General features: G+C 47.0%; 6 protein-coding genes across 6 annotated transcripts; 4 read left to right on the forward strand and 2 right to left on the reverse strand.

The window, feature by feature from the left end:
- Window positions 1-125: 125 nt before the first annotated feature.
- Window positions 126-1,579, forward strand: POJ06DRAFT_292935 (uncharacterized protein; the record flags this gene model as incomplete). Its single annotated transcript, XM_056190412.1, has 3 exons — window positions 126-614; window positions 709-1,031; window positions 1,058-1,579. The coding sequence occupies 3 exons, from the start codon at window positions 126-128 to the stop codon at window positions 1,413-1,415; spliced, it is 1,170 nt and encodes a 389-aa protein (XP_056041621.1). The 3' UTR covers window positions 1,416-1,579.
- Window positions 1,580-2,630: 1,051 nt separating this feature from the next.
- Window positions 2,631-4,285, reverse strand: POJ06DRAFT_292937 (major facilitator superfamily domain-containing protein; the record flags this gene model as incomplete). Its single annotated transcript, XM_056190413.1, has 2 exons — window positions 2,631-4,031; window positions 4,138-4,285. 2 exons carry the CDS (start codon window positions 4,283-4,285, stop codon window positions 2,668-2,670), a joined length of 1,512 nt encoding a protein of 503 aa, XP_056041622.1. The 3' UTR covers window positions 2,631-2,667.
- Window positions 4,286-4,418: 133 nt separating this feature from the next.
- On the forward strand, window positions 4,419-5,446 carry POJ06DRAFT_146242 (Isochorismatase hydrolase). Its single transcript, XM_056184595.1, has 2 exons — window positions 4,419-5,038; window positions 5,091-5,446. Exons 1-2 carry the CDS (start codon window positions 4,616-4,618, stop codon window positions 5,301-5,303), a joined length of 636 nt encoding a protein of 211 aa, XP_056041623.1. The 5' UTR covers window positions 4,419-4,615; the 3' UTR covers window positions 5,304-5,446.
- On the reverse strand, window positions 5,447-5,855 carry POJ06DRAFT_292945 (uncharacterized protein; the record flags this gene model as incomplete). The annotated part of the gene is made up of 1 exon (XM_056190414.1): window positions 5,447-5,855. The coding sequence occupies one exon, from the start codon at window positions 5,853-5,855 to the stop codon at window positions 5,589-5,591; it is 267 nt and encodes an 88-aa protein (XP_056041624.1). The 3' UTR covers window positions 5,447-5,588.
- Window positions 5,856-7,825: 1,970 nt separating this feature from the next.
- POJ06DRAFT_302887 (uncharacterized protein) lies at window positions 7,826-8,300 on the forward strand (the record flags this gene model as incomplete). Its single annotated transcript, XM_056190786.1, has 2 exons — window positions 7,826-7,901; window positions 7,990-8,300. The coding sequence occupies 2 exons, from the start codon at window positions 7,826-7,828 to the stop codon at window positions 8,298-8,300; spliced, it is 387 nt and encodes a 128-aa protein (XP_056041625.1).
- Window positions 8,301-8,836: 536 nt separating this feature from the next.
- Window positions 8,837-9,403, forward strand: POJ06DRAFT_258748 (uncharacterized protein). Its single transcript, XM_056188293.1, has one exon. It carries the CDS (start codon window positions 8,933-8,935, stop codon window positions 9,308-9,310), a length of 378 nt encoding a protein of 125 aa, XP_056041626.1. The 5' UTR covers window positions 8,837-8,932; the 3' UTR covers window positions 9,311-9,403.
- Window positions 9,404-15,486: the final 6,083 nt, after the last annotated feature.

A 15,486-nucleotide genomic window follows, 5' to 3' on the forward strand; every position in this document is an offset into this window, starting at 1 on the left:
CTTCGGTCTGGGTTCATCAGCAACTTGGGTTAGGTATCGTTTGGGTACCGCGCAATTTCCCCAGATTTAACCGCCATCCATTGCTATGTGACAATTTCTCGTCGCCAAGTAGCTTCCTGATTATCATGGATTTTAGGAAGTTGCTTGACGCTCTCAGGATTATTTGCAACTCTCTGCCAGACAATAATGACTTGAAGATTTCTGCCGCTAATCACCAATACGACGGTCGACGGCTGGTTGCGGCACTCTTGAACCAAGGTCACTGTCCTAGTACATTAGCCGACGACTTGTGGCACAATATTGTCCTCGTCCGCGATCGAGTCAACAAACTGTCGACGTTCCTGGTCAGTGCCGGTGTGGCATCGCTGTTCGACGTCACGACCTCGGCCGGGCGAATTTCCCCCGTGCATGGCGTCACATGGCAGACTGCAGCTATTCGGTTTTCCCGGTCCTGTGAGCTAGTGTCGGTAATGCGGGAGTGGGCAGCCAAGTTCTTTGACGATTTGCTGTTTCCGATAAGACGCGTCGGGTTCATGACCTTGCAAGGTTGTTTGATCTCGCCGACGATGACGCCAAAGTCGAATCCATCCATCGACTCTGATGTCACGTCTCGGGTGAGTATTTGGACTTTTCCGTCGGTCGGTCGGTCGGTCGGTCGGTCCCTCGATGTTGAGCTGATGACCGATATGCGCTCTAGGTGTTTGCTAGGACGGCATGCTATCACCGGTTAGCGGGACAATTGACAGATCCGCCCCGGCAGACGTACGTGAGTCTGCTCGGGACCGAGTGGCATGTGTTGAAGCTGCTCGTATTATGCCATTCATTCTGTCAAAATATTCGACCCTGCGATCGCAGTCGGGCACGTTTGTTGCCAGCAACGTTGAGCCGATTCTGGAGCAGGCAACCATGGACCGGCCCAGCAACCTATTCTGTATAGATCATGATTCTCACTTTTCGTTTGATGAATTTGTTTTTGGAGTTGAATACTTGCGTGGACGGTACTGGTTGCGCAAACTCGTACCCGAGCAATCGTATGGGTTCATGGCTCGTCGCCAAGATGGAGAAAGGTCACGTTCGGACAAGGGCCTGCAGGTGACGCAATCGATTTGCCTGATGGAGAGCTGTTCAATATTCATTTGGCAATCGGCAAAGTCTTACGTGAGAGCGGGATAGGTCAAGTTATCGACAAGGTCTTGCAGGATGAAGAGCATTACAATGAAGGGACTGTGGAGGATGAGGTCGCTACGGCGCGAATCTCAGCATTTGCTCTTAGAATGGCCCTGAACAAGGTGCAGGCTGACCCGACAGATTGGCAACCTGCTGATAGTTTGTTGTCTGACCCGTCCGACGACTGGCAGTCTGCTGATGACAGTGACAGTGCTGATGACAGTGACAGCCCACAATCAGCAAGCTAATGCAAACTGGCTATTTCACACACGTCATAGAGGTTTCTTTGTCACTCTGCCAAATCATATACCTGACTTGGCAACTAATGCTATTCGACATTGACACGGTAGTAATCCGCTCCAGCAAGCCCATCCTGAAGTCCGAGTGGCCCACTCATGTTCTGAACAGAAGCAACAGTTCGTTGAAATCTGCTGATTGGCTAGTGTATACTTTGAACGCAAATTTCTCGCGCTTGCAAGGTCTGTAGTAACATGTATGCTTTGTGCCAGTCATCATCGCACCCGCATACCTACATAATTTTACAATTTAACAAGAACGTTGACAATCACAATGTGTTACTCATACATTAAACTTAACTCCATCACAAGATCTGACCAAATTTATTCATAAATTATAAAATGGCGATTTAACAGTTAGTACTATTCCATCATTTATGACAGTCAGAATCACTCAGTTTGTGTCCGCGCGTCTAAACGGGCGCCAATATCTACTGTTGGAGGCATCGAGTCGCAGCATGACGACTGCTGAATGCTGGTGGCGAGAGGAGAACATTCGAAGCAGACCCTCGTCCACATTGACGATGCAAGATACTGTGAAGGGCCTGTAAGGAGGCGCAAGAGTCTTTGAGATGGCGTTTAGCTAACCCACGCCAATCTTGCTATGAGTTTGCCGTTCGTAGGTCCCATACCCTCCGGAGAACAAATTTTGGCCGCCTTTACCAAGGGCGATTGAGACGCTCTGTTTACCTTTGCTAGCCATGTGGCATGGTGGGTATTGGAAATACTCGCCATGCAAGATGAATTAAAGTCTTCAATCCGGTTTTCTACTTATCACAGTTGCAAGTGTATGATCATTTACTACTAGGAAGGTATTATATCCTACTTGCGGTTATAATAGAATTCAAAAGCTATAGCGAACCATCCATCCAGGGGCGCTCTTGCTAGAAAAGTTACAGCTAACTCAAGATTCCTGAGGATAGTTACCCTTTCACCACCTGAGAGCGAGCACCTGCGGTTCCATGTATGGTCGGGCATTCGAAGTTCATGAACTATCAAACACCCATTGACCCGCTAGTGTTCCCTGAGGAAGACAATTTCCATAAACTGCTGTCGTTCCTCAGTAAGCCACAATGTAACCTCGTTCTTACAATCATCGCTACAAATGAAATGAACTGGAAAGGATCTTGATAATAATACAGAACACTGCACACCGATACACCTCATATGTCTTCTGCCGATGCTCCGTTACAGATCCAAGCGGCTATTGTTCCTTAGGTTCGGCATTTTGTGCCTTCTGCTTTTCTGCCTCTCTTCTCCACGCACCGACGAATTTCGACTGCACAAGAGGACCGACCAGCGCGGCAAGTTGCACAGCAACACAGATAATGAATGTTAGCCCTACCCCGACGCCGTCTATCATCGGCATCACGATACTTGTGCCACCAGCGGCGAACAAGCATCTGGCGAGGTTGAGACTTGCGCTGGCCGCGGCGCTTCTATCAGGAAAGATGTCGACGAGATAGGTCATGATGACGGACTGCGTGGAGACAGCGGTCCATCCTGTAATGAAGGTCGACACGATGGGAACCGCAATATGGACGTGATCAGGATATTGGATAGTCCAACCAAAGAGAATGAGGGACACACATTGCAAACAAGAAAACAAAGGGACGAGTCGGAGGCGGGCTTTCTCGAGCGGAAAGTTGTCTTCCTGGCTGGTCGTGACGCGGGAGAGACCATTGCCAGCTTCAACATTCGCAGAAGATGATCGAGACTCGTATTTGGCTTTGACGCGGTGGTAGTCCACATCAAGGATTTTGCCGGTAATCAACGTCCCGATCATTGAGCCTGCACCGTTGGCGATAAAGGTCAGACCGATTTGGATCTCATCAAGGCCGTAACGGTCCTCAAAGAGAGTGGACATGGCAGTGATGCTCATTTGCCAGACAGCATAATATACAGCGAGAAATGTGATGATGGGAGCTGCGTGCTTGCTTATGAGGATGCGGAAGGGCCCTGTGACATGGATTCTCCTACTTCCCGCAAGCTGTGGCATCGGCACCGCTGCTTCTGGATCCCACTCGACTTTAGTGAGCTTCTGATAAACTTTCAAAGGATACCTGATCAACGGATTGGATGGCGCCCGGCTTCCATTTGCGACCAACGATCGAAGTGTCTCAGGCAGCAGGAGGAGTAGCACAATAAGAAAGACGCCACTGTAGATGGCCAAGAACCAGAAGATCGCTCTCCATCCCAAATACCCAGCTAACGCACCTCCGATTACCGGTCCCACAGCAACAGGTGCGAGCAGTCCCGCTTGGAAGATCCCCATGAAGCCTCCCCGGTCAGCACGAGTGGTAATATCGCCAATCACGCCGGACCCGATAGCGATCGTACTTGCACTGCCGGTGCTTTGGAGGCATCTGAGCACGATCAAAGTGGCGTAGTTCTTCGTCTGTGCTAACCCGATACACGCGCCGAGGAACACAAGAAAGGTGCAGGTATATGCAATTCGACGCCCTTTTACGTCGGACACCGGACCCCAAAGACTCGGCGCTATACCTTGAAAAATGAGGTATGAGGTAACCGTGAGGTTGACCAGCTCCAGTGATACATTCAAATCGTCTACAATGGTCGGTAGAGCAGGAAAGTAGATATTTGATGCGAAACCGGAGACTGAGAGACATTAACGGGCCAGGTATATCATGCTGCCAACTATTCGGGGACTCACAAGTCGCAGCGGTCGAAACAATGAGGACAATTAGCCCCTTTTGCCTTTTGTCGAAGACGGTGTAAGGCGCATCTGCAGCGGCAGATGCCGGTGGTGTTGACTTTGGAGCATCGTGTTGTATCTGCCTATTCTTATCTTCTGCAGGCATGGTGTGTTCGCTGGTTACTTGGTTGACAGAGAGAATGCGATGCTAGAAGGGGTGCTAAGAATTTAGAAAAGATTTTTTTTATCAAAAGGAACCGATATTCGTTTATAAGCCGCCAACGTTATAAGGGATTTGCGGGCTTTCGGAGCTGATGTCGGGGTTCCGGAATTGATCATTGTCATGCTCAGAGTTGAGATTCGGAACTCCGTAACACTCCACGTAGACGGCAAAAATGCCGGGCTTGAACTCGATGTACATTTTTCTGTCATATTTTAGGACAAACATATTCTTCCGCTCATCTATTCACCTTTTAATCATAACCCTGCACTTCAAATGGCTTTCCCGGCGCAGTCATCCATGGATGCTCTGAACTTCGGTCAACACTATGCCATCCTCAACCTGGATTGGATGTCTATTCTTGTAAATGCTATCAACGAAACAGGGTCAGGGCAAGCGTTGATCGCGAATTGCTCAAGGTGGAACGACGCAATACATCGGAAAAGTCCTCGCCCCCTTACCATCTTCACGACTCTCTCCTTCAACCGTGCACAGCCCGAGCTAGAGAGCAACAAACCGTTCTCCAGACTTATCTCACCGTTCGGCACCTTTGAGGAAGGTTCACCAGGGGTTCAGATTGACTCCCGCTTCGTGATTGACGAGAAGGATATCGTACTTCGAAAGACAAGATTGTCCGCTACCACTGGCAATAGTCTAGAGCAAATCTTGAGGGCGCAGGGCATTGATACCGTTGTCATTGTATGTGATAACTGCTCTTTATGTGGATCGAGTTAACAGTGTAATGCCTTAGTCCGGTTTGAGTCTTTCTGGCGTTGTGATGAGCACCATCTATCGGTTGTTTGACTTGGATTATAACATTAATGTCATTGCCGACAATGTGTTGGAACTGCCAGTGGACCAGAATGCAGCATTCTCGAAGGTCATGCTAGACAGTCTTCTGCCCAAGATGAGCCTGCGGGCCATTTCCCTTGACGAGGCTCTTCAGGCACTGGGGGAATGTTAGAATGGCCGTCTATGAACCTTGGGCAGGTATCACCCTCGCGGCTTCATTTCCAAGCTAGACCTTATTCAGTTATTCGGGATATGAGCGAACTGAAATTAACCTCCATGTGTACAGCTCATCATTGCATAGAGCATTGTTCCAAATTCATTAATATTTCCAGCCACTGATCCACCTGCTGCGTTTTTGAGCAATCCCAGACTCGTCCAAATCTGTAGGAATAGGCCAAAGTTCGTCAATTGTAAGACCCCGTCCCATGCACTCCGCCAGGTAAATGTTGTATGCCCTTTACCAATCGCACCGAGCTTGTGCTTGCCACAAAGATTTATTTGCCGGCGCAGGAAGCTCCTGTAGCTCGGTGCCGAGGAAGGTAGGAAGATTCTCTTCGGCAGAGAGTATGCTATCGAAAAGGTACATCACTGATGAGTGTTCGTCACTTCGCTTCGCCTCGGCTACAATCCAATCTTCCCATCGCGGACGGGCACGATGTTGATCAACTGCGTACACAAGCCCTTGCCGAGAAGAAGAGTGGGCAAGGTCCTGAAGATTCACCATTTCTCCGCGGAGGAAATGGTTGGGACTTTGACTGAGCCGAAAGAATAGAACTATCGCGTATATGAGATAGGCTTGAAATGCAGTCAGCAGGGACATATCATCATAACTTTCGCGAAGTTCTGTTATGTTTTCCTTCTCGCGCTGGAGGACAATAGCAGCGGCGTTCTCGCTCCCTGGCAATAGGTTTTCTCATATCCGAATCAAGCTCAACGGCTGTCGCAGGGTGCATGGTGGTCCCCAAGCATGAACATCCGCATAAGCGCATACAAACTTCACGAATAATGTACAGAGACCCCCGATCGCCGGCTTCATAGATGTATGGCGGGATGGCTCAGAGGAGCAGCCTGAATCAGTCAGTAAAGCCAGTTTGAAGTTGTATTTTGATGTCAATAAGATTTTAATTTTTCCTTATTAGATCGTTCTTCCCAGACGTGGGTCACCTCCAATCGACATGGTGTCATTGTTGACATTCCCGCCATGTGTCTTGTTCTGCAGCTTTAGGGCGCAGTTGTGCCTCATTACAATACGCGGGATGAGAGCGGAAGGAATAGAGAAAATATGGGAGACGAATGTATATAAAATGCGCGGATCACCCGGATATAGGACAAAGCGGACAACCATAACCATATTCGCAATCGCTTCTGATTGGACACTTAGTGAGGACACAAAGCAAAAGAAACTCAGAGGTAAACTTGAGTTCGTTATTCGCAACAAAAAGAGACTCGAACTGCGCCAGCCTCAAGAGAACGATTTGTGAAAACCGCTAGGATAGTTACTTATAGACATAACCCTTCCTTTCACCCATTATTGTCCAAGTACAGGCTCTATGTCAGGTAAGAAAATTTCGACTGTTTAGGCCCCACACCCTGGAATCCCTGTAGGCGCGCTGATAGTTCATCGAGCGTTCTGTACTGCTTCAGCAAAGCCACCAAAAGTGCCGTACTCTTCCTTCAGCGTGCTCGAAATCTCAAGCAATCTGGTAGCTGTCGAAAATCATAGCGGACATAGTGCCCTCTATCCAGCACCTCCACCAGCTTATCCCAACCTGCCTTCAATATCGCTTCCGGTGATGTGATGTCATCCTGTACAAGCTCCAGGTATACCCGTTTCGCCACTTCCTGTTAGACAGGTTTGCCAAATAACAGGCAGGCAAAGAACCATTTGAAGTACTCTGTCTCGTGGCCCGATTCAAGATCGATACCCAGCTCTCGCGCATAAAACTTCGTTCTGGGGTCCTGGTCGGGTCAGGATTCAGGACCGTTGGTTACGTCATCGTTACGTCTGCGTATAAATATTTCGTAAATACGAATATATGTCCATTCTACAGAGGAATCTTAAATCCGTCGATGACATTTGTTCCCCGCAAGTTTTTGCCGATGTAGACTAGTATCGTTGGGCCCTGGACAATCAACGCCTAGGAGTCGTCTGTCATTCGACGAATCTCACTCAACAGCGCCGTGCCATGTTGTCTTTAATTCGCCTGGATTCGCTTTCTGAATATGTTCCTGCATACATCAATATTTTTCTAAAAGGCGCAAGTTCACGCCGCTCTGTTGAATTGGGCTTCGTGGGCTATCCGTGCACACGCCTAATGCGACACCTTTAGGCTAGCTGCAGCCATGGAAACAAAGAACCATGATAAGCGAAAGTAAACTGAGCTGTATGGCTGGCGTTGTATGGTACACCGACTTTAGTCGCGGCAATTGTACCACAACGTCCAACAAAACCTTTCATCGCCACCACAAATTATTCAAATACAAAATGTATAAATAAATCATCGTGTTAGTAGTGCTTGTACTTCAGTAATAGGAAATATTTTTGTTTAAACTAAAATCTGCGAGACATTTGGGAGGTACTACTTGGTTGGATACTTTGCCGGTTTAGTACGGCGGATCCCAATAATTGGCCGCCGGGGTACATGGCAAAAATAAGGGTACGTTTAGGGTTTGTGAAAGAGCTATACTCTTAGGATGTCAGGGTTCCTAATATGGCATAGATTTGATATTGACTTCCTAATATGGTATAGCTTTGATATTTTGACATCTGGTACGTTTGGAAGTCAATAATAAATCCGGCGGTTTGTATGATATACGCGACGCGTCTGGTGACGTGATTCGTTACACGCCATCTCTAGCAAAATCCGCTATAGCTCAATTGTTTGATTTATTGAAAATCATGCCCGCTCGATCAAAGCGCTCTAAAGCAAATCGAGAAATTTCCAGGAAGAAATATAGAGTTGATCCGCAAGTTGACGTGGAGGAGCCGGAGCTCAACAAGCCTTTGGGTAACCATGACTTTGCTGAAGACCTAACGCAAGCGGAATATGTCGGGACAGAATCAGAAAGCCAGCCTCCCAATGCAAAGTTGGTTTACTTTGCTGAAGCCGATAAATCTCTGAAGCGTACAATATATACAGGCGGGTCCAAACGAACCCAGCGAAGATGAAGGGCCCACTCAAAAGCAACGTCGGCATGCGCTCATTGATTGAATATAACTTTTCCTCTTCCAAAGAGGACAGACACGGACTCAACTGACCGGGCTATTTATACAGGCAGTTATCTGCAGTTTCTTCAGATTAATAACATGATGATGACGCAGGATTGGAGTAGATATGTCAGAGATGCCTGTGGAGAATTAGAACGTGAGATATCAGTGTCCGGTGGAGGATCACCTTCCTACGGAGGATCAGTCCCATTCCATGGATGAGCACGCGCAAGACAAAACGGCATGGTGTGTGGAACCTATGCCAATGACAGCGTGAACCCGAACTTTGCTCGTTCTTGGTCAGACTCGCTTGCTAAGCTTGAAGCTCTCAGGAACCCGACCTTATCAGACTCAGAGATTAAGAGCCTAGAAGCTATCAAGAGCTAATTCGAAGACCGTTTGAAAGGCTTTAAGAAGCCGCATTCATCACTCAACATCTGTCATTATTCGTATCGAAAGGGGAAATACCGGGCCAGACTTGTAAGAAGATGGGCAATGCAGTTTCAACGCACAGGGCAACTTCCGGTCGCTAATCAGCGCGGCAAGCATCCAAAAAGCCAGTCGCCTTTAAGCGACGAAGCCATTAAAAGAAAATGCCTCACGTTCTTCCGACCCAACAACAGAACTGCTCAAGCGCTCAAAAATTCTATGGAGACGAGCTGCGCCCGTCTATTCACGACGATTCCATTGATGCAACTATCTCCCACACCACTGTCGCACACCACCTCCGTAAGTGGGGCTTCTCTCTCGGTCGTCATTCCAAGGATGTCTACTTCGACGGCCAAGAGAGAAACGATCTTGTAAAGTATCGACAAGAATGGGCCCGAAAAATGGTAGCATATCGATCTCAAATGAAGGACTTTGATGGCGAGGATTGTCAAATTGATTCAATCCTTTCTCGGGATTTGCCTACTTCTATCGGAATTTATTCGAAGCTGCAGTTGGCACTTACCACTAACGACCGCTTCTAACAAAATGACATTTCATTGGACCGCAGATCAACAATAATAACGCTTTTTTTAAGTTTTTATTGTAACGTAATGTATGGTATGGGGGAACTGGGTCACCAAATATCCCACTCTACTTTGCGAACTCTATAACTTATAACATGGGCTATAATCAACCTTCTAAAAGCGATCAGTCTGAAGAAAAAATCCAAAAGGTTATTCAGGCCTTAGAAAAGAATGAATTTCCATCCATTGGAAGTGCTGCCCACCACTTTGAAGTTCCTAAGTCAACTCTTATCCGTCGAATGGATGGAGCTAAATCGCGTGCTCAGTCTCACGAAACCTATCAGATCCTCTCGAACGCGGAAGAGAAGACACTAGTACGATGGATTACACGTCTTACGGCGACAGGGTACCCTGCAACACCGGCGTTATTGAAAGAAATAGAGATTCGTAGTCGACGCGTTCAAGTCGCGTCGCGTCGAAATAACGAACCTAGCGATTCTACTCCTATTGGCCACGAATGGCTTTACCGATTCATAAATCGATATCCAAACTTGAAAGGAACTTACTCACGCCAATTGGAATCTGCACGACATAAAGAAGCAAACTTCCGACAGGATAACAGCCTGGTTTGACGAGTCTCAACTACGACTCCAAGAACAGAAGTACGAACTCTGCGACGTATACAATATGGATGAGACAGGATTTGCAGTTGACGACACTCAATCTACGCGTATAATTGTCGATTCTACTCAGAAATCAAATTGGAAGCTTACAGCAGGGAAGCAAGAGTGGGTAACTGTGTTGGAATGTGTCGACGGAGCCGGCGGCGCCCTACCACCAATGGCTATTTTTAAGGCCCGGAATACCAATTCAGCATGGACTCCGCAGCATACACCTCCCAAATGGCAATTATCAACGAGCACTAGCGGCTGGACATCTAATAGCCATGGTTATGAGTGGTTACGCAAAGTACTTGAGCCAGAGTCACGCAAGCATTCTAAAAATCGGCCACGTTACTGATTATGGATGGCCATGCTAGCCACATCACGGGCGATATGATTGCGCTATGTATGGAGAGTGGTAGTGGCCTTCTTATTCTACCTCCTCATTGTTCGCATTTACTTCAGCCACTTGATGTTGGGGTATATGGGCCATTAAAGAGATATCGTGCCCAAAGAGGTGGACCGGTACACTCGGGCTGGTATACAGCGAATAAAACGGGCCGATTGGGTTGAACTTTTTCAGTGCATTCGAGAGAAAGCTCTTACACCTAGTGGATGGGCGTTTTGCTGGAAAATCAAAATGGTTTTTTTTGCTGCAAACTTTTGTGCAGAATTCAATCTCTTGATACAACGCTAGGGCTGCAACCAAGGGCAGGGATGTTAGATTCCATTTTTTTTGTTAACTTTGTAATAATAAGTCATCTACACGATCTCTCACGCTCATTGCTAACACATTTCACATCAATCATGAAGGACGAAGTGTTCCGTTACTTTTCAAAGAACAACGACAACGGGAAGGCATTGCCATAAATCTCAACTAATAATATAGACCTAGACCTCTCCATTCTTACTTGAAGGTCTCCTCCAGATGGAACAGAACTACGCACACAATTTCGGTCTTTAACACAGCTCTGACAGGCAATGAATCCCCTGCTTCACCAACTCGGCGATATGCGAAGCGAATGACCCAGCTGGTCGAAAGTCAGAATGCTGAACTAACAATTCTACGGAAGGAGCTTCAAGAGCGTAGGGCGTTGCTTCAGACAAGTAAGAAACGAACCAAGGGATCAAATTACAGGGCGAAATTGTGTTTAGTATAGAGGAAGTGTTGAAATCGTTCGCGAGGCGGAAGAAAAACCTAAGGCAAAACGACCACGTGGGCGGCCACGTAAGCGTCCAATTGAAGAAGTAGATAAAGCAGAAGAAGAGGAAGAAGTAGAGAATAGTTCGAGCGAGTCGGAGTTGGATTTGGTCAATTGTGTGGCGCGTAGGACAAGGTCAAAATTAGAAGTTTGAATTTAGTGACCTGGTTCCCCTTACATTATGTTATAAGTTATTTTGTTGGATTTTCGGCTAGCTGGAAAGTCCTGTGAGGACTGCACCGACAAAGATGCACGTTTATTGGTTGAGCCGCGGCTGAAAGGTGTCAGCGGTGCATATCTCCCTTATTTTGGAACATCTAATTTTGTTAAATTCTATTTTAATCATACTTTTCATGGATCGATTTTCTCCCGACGGTGATGACGCAATCTGAGCTGCATGCGGCGTATCCGGCGAGACTTGACTGATAATATGGAACATGGAGAAATTGGTAAGTTAATGCGCTGTAACATTTATTTAAAGTAACGTATTTCATAAGCGAGCGTGCCACACAAGCGAGTGTGCCAGTCTGCCTACCCACACCAACGAAAATCATGGATATCACCAACCGCATTGATAAAAATTTATGAAAATAAACCAAAACAACTCTATGACGGTTTCTTAATCCTTTTTAGACGTTCGAGTATTATGACCAGTTTTGCCGCAATTGCCACGTCGCCTTTGCTTCGTTTCGGACTTACCCAATGATCGTTCTCCCCCCTTGTTTCATACTGTATCTGTTTATCCACCTCTATTCTCTGTATTAAATCAAGACCTTCCTGTACTGTGAGTGCACCTCCGTGCTGTAAATTTCGAGGGCACCGATGACGTCGATTTGCTGCCTGATTCGTGTCTTGTAGTGGTTGTACCTCAGCTTGGAGAAGAACGACGAATGTATCATCATCTCGGCGCCTTCGATAAGCTGATCAAGCGCCTGATTGATTGGAGTTGGTGAGTTATTCTGGGGCCTTGCTATTCGGTTTTTATAAGACCTGTTTGCGCTAAAAATCCGCTGTGGTATGTGGTGTTTTCAGACCATGAGGTGTCCTGCAGGGTTCGTTGCGGATGCAGCACGCCTTAGCACCACATCCCATATCCGGATCCTCGCAGAGGGCCTGCTTCACGCTTGTAGCCACACTTACGATCGAGTCTGGTTCTAAGCTCGGGGCGACGTTTTGAAGCCCAGTTCATGCCCACCTTGCATCCCACACGCGTAGCAAGCAGTTGATTGGCCATATCTTCAACATTAAGTAGTCGAGGCGAAAATCCTCACGAATTCAAGTCGAGATGTGCTGAATGAAAACCAATTCCTCGCTAGGCGCGAGTTCTAAACTATTGGGTGTGGAATCGCGTCGTGAAAGGATGCCTTCGCGTCGTCGCCTGAGTGTCATACGATTGACTTTGTACGTCTTTGCTGCATATCGGGTTACTCTGAATTTGGCCTCTATCGATAGCTTGGATGACTAAGGATATTCAGCCTTCAGAACCCGTTGATTGAATGTCAATTAGTGGATGATTGAAGTGTGGGTGGTTGTGTTCAGGTGGTGTGGCACACTCGCTTATGGATTACGTTATTGATTTATAATAACGTTAATGTATGGGGAACACGGTCACTAAATTCAAACTCCTAACTGTGATCTTTGACCAAATCCAACTCCGACTTGTTCGACTTGTAATAGGTTTGTTGTACTATTTAACTCCGAACAAGTATTCCTGGTCGTCATCGGACATCGACTTTTTTACTAGATTAGGAGATTGATGCTGAAACTACCCACCATTTCTCTTTGACTAGCCTCAGTAGACTTTCGTAACCAAGAGTAGTCAGTTGTACCTCGATCTTTTCACCGCTAGAAAAGAATATGTAGAATTAGTAGCCGTGCAATTGTCACGTCACTTTCAATTAATTGTAGTCCGCCATGCAGAGTTATCTAAAAATCCGTTAAATTCCAGTACTTCGTCAGACGAATGAGTCCAAATGCGTAGAGCGCGTCGGCCTTGCGGTTATCGGGAACGGCCATTAGCATCGTATAATTCATTCTCTTCACCCATACCGCAACTATAATGGTTCCGGTTACGGCTGGCTTGGCCGCGGCAGTAGTAAAACCACCCACCCACATACCCTTTTTGTTGGCAGGTATTTGTGTCGGTCGATCAAGCCAGGCAATTTGGAAACGCGTTCGTGACAAGTCATGATTTTGCCGTCAAAAATGGTTTAGACGTTAAGTACTAACCTTGTGCCAAAGACGCGTGACGACTGCGCTTGGATCGTCAGCTCAAAAGTGGCTTAACCACTCATGGATCCCTCCGCAAATGTTGATGAACATCAGGGGCAGCATCTGGAAGGTGTAAATCCCTTAGCTTGTCCTGGAAAGCCGAGGTCCAGGAGACCATGGTCGACCTCGTCTAACACTCTTCCGCACCTCTGAACACAATTGCATTGGGGCCAACAGTGTAGAGGCCGATTTACAAGCCAGATCCATTAAGAGTGAGGTGAAACTACTTGACGTAGCGATGCTCTTTAACACTAGTCCAAACAGGAATGATTGGTAGTTGCCCATGAATCTCCAAGAAGAACACGCAAGCAAAAACAAAGGACGCGAAGGCCAAAACACAAGCCGGAACAAAATTCCCGCGATTCGAATTGACTTGCACGCCAGAACTCGGAGTCGCTCGATGATGCAACGTCAGTGCGAGCCGCACGCCGCACGCCGCACCAAAAATCTGAGATTGCGGGTGAGCAAAGATGTAGTTGTTTTAGAATTATATTAACCGACGAGCAGAGGGATTCTTCTTATACCCTTCTCCCGCTCCATGCCGTTGCCCGCGTATACAGGAACGAATATCCGAATATCCAACTCCCCGCTAAGCGAGGTCATGCCACCCCGCTCTAGGGATCGGCACGGATACACGGATAACGTATATATCCGCGGATACCCGTAAAAAATTGCGGATACCAATAGACGTTATGCGGATACGGATACGGATACGGATAAAGCAATCTTGATTAGTCATATCCGTGGATATCCGTGGATATCCGTTTACTATAAATTACAAGTACTCATAAAGCACATAAATGAAGATACTGAGCGGATTATTATAAGAGAAGGTGTTTTAATCTTTCTGCTGTGCCCGAAATAGATAGTCATAATGAGCAACTAAGTCTACGCAATCTTTTTTTCGAAGAACGCATTCGCAGCTCAGCTTCTGAGCCGCTGTATCGTAACCGGATCCGCGGAAGGGGTATCGGTGGTAGATATAAACTTAATATTCGCACCCCCTTACCTATCGCTGCGGTCCAAACCTGGATCCTGTATATGTATTCCCTTCCGTTCTGTTTTTGCGCGGGTTTTGCCATTTTCGAATGACGATATCCGGAGATTTGGTCTCGGTTGTGGATTTCTATTGCCTGCCCCAAAGTGGACCTTGCATATGCACCCCAGTGTTCCTTTCTCGGTTTTGATCCGTCATAGGTTGGATCCCAATCCTGTGATTGGTTGAACTGCTTGGAAATATGCTAGAATAAGTAGTAACGGTTCAGGATTTTGAGCGATGTAAAATTACTTCCTTCTACAGTATAGTGAATGAGAAGGCTGTAATATATAAGACGGCGAAAAGGCCGAAATTCATATGGATCAAAATCATTGTCGTTCCCAAAGTAATATGGACTCAAGTTCTGAATCTCAGAATACACAACAGCGTCCCCCTCGAGCGAAGCGTCTTGATTATCATGCGCTGAATACCGGCACAGATAGTGAAGGCGACACGACGAAGGCCCGCGATCCCGTTCGCGTCGTCGCCTTGAAGTGAGTGAGACAAGTACCGCATTTTCGGATGACATTATATCCCCTGATGAATCTGCGTCCCAAGTTCTCGCAAGCGATGCTGACATGGATCCTTCCCTTTCGCCAGTCATTCAAAGACAGCCCATACCACCAAAGTCATGGGTCTGGCAGCACTTCCATACTACTGAGCTCGAAACCACATATATCTACAAGGCAACTGACAAGGAACACCCGGACAAGCTGATTGTGTGCAGTCGCTGCTCGTGGTCTACTACGGAGGCAGTTCTAGTTCTTCAAGGGTCATCAGGAAATCTGAACACACATCTCTCATCAAGGCACGGGATACGGAAGTCTGGCGCACCCGTTCCTTCAGCTTCAAGCGATATCACGTCATTTCTCAATAGGCCCAGTAGGTCAGTTGCAGAGCGACTAGAGGACAACATATTGCATTGGATAGTTGAAGAATCAGAACCTTTTACGAGCGTGGATGCTCCATCATTTAAACGAATATTCCATGATCTGCCAGGTATCGAATTACCCCTCAAATCCG

The sequence above is a fragment of the Lipomyces tetrasporus genome (genome assembly GCF_029532465.1).
Source record: "Lipomyces tetrasporus strain NRRL Y-64009 chromosome Unknown POJ06scaffold_9, whole genome shotgun sequence".
NCBI classification, from domain to species: Eukaryota; Fungi; Ascomycota; class Lipomycetes; order Lipomycetales; family Lipomycetaceae; genus Lipomyces; species Lipomyces tetrasporus.

Bases quoted from the DNA above. Each gene is read 5' to 3' on its own strand.
- POJ06DRAFT_146242 (XM_056184595.1), top strand. From the start codon at position 4,616: ATGGCTTTCCCGGCGCAGTCATCCATGGATGCTCTGAACTTCGGTCAA. The intron at 5,039-5,090 runs GTATGTGATAAC...GTAATGCCTTAG, and splicing joins GCATTGATACCGTTGTCATT to TCCGGTTTGAGTCTTTCTGG.
- POJ06DRAFT_258748 (XM_056188293.1), top strand. From the start codon at position 8,933: ATGCCTCACGTTCTTCCGACCCAACAACAGAACTGCTCAAGCGCTCAA.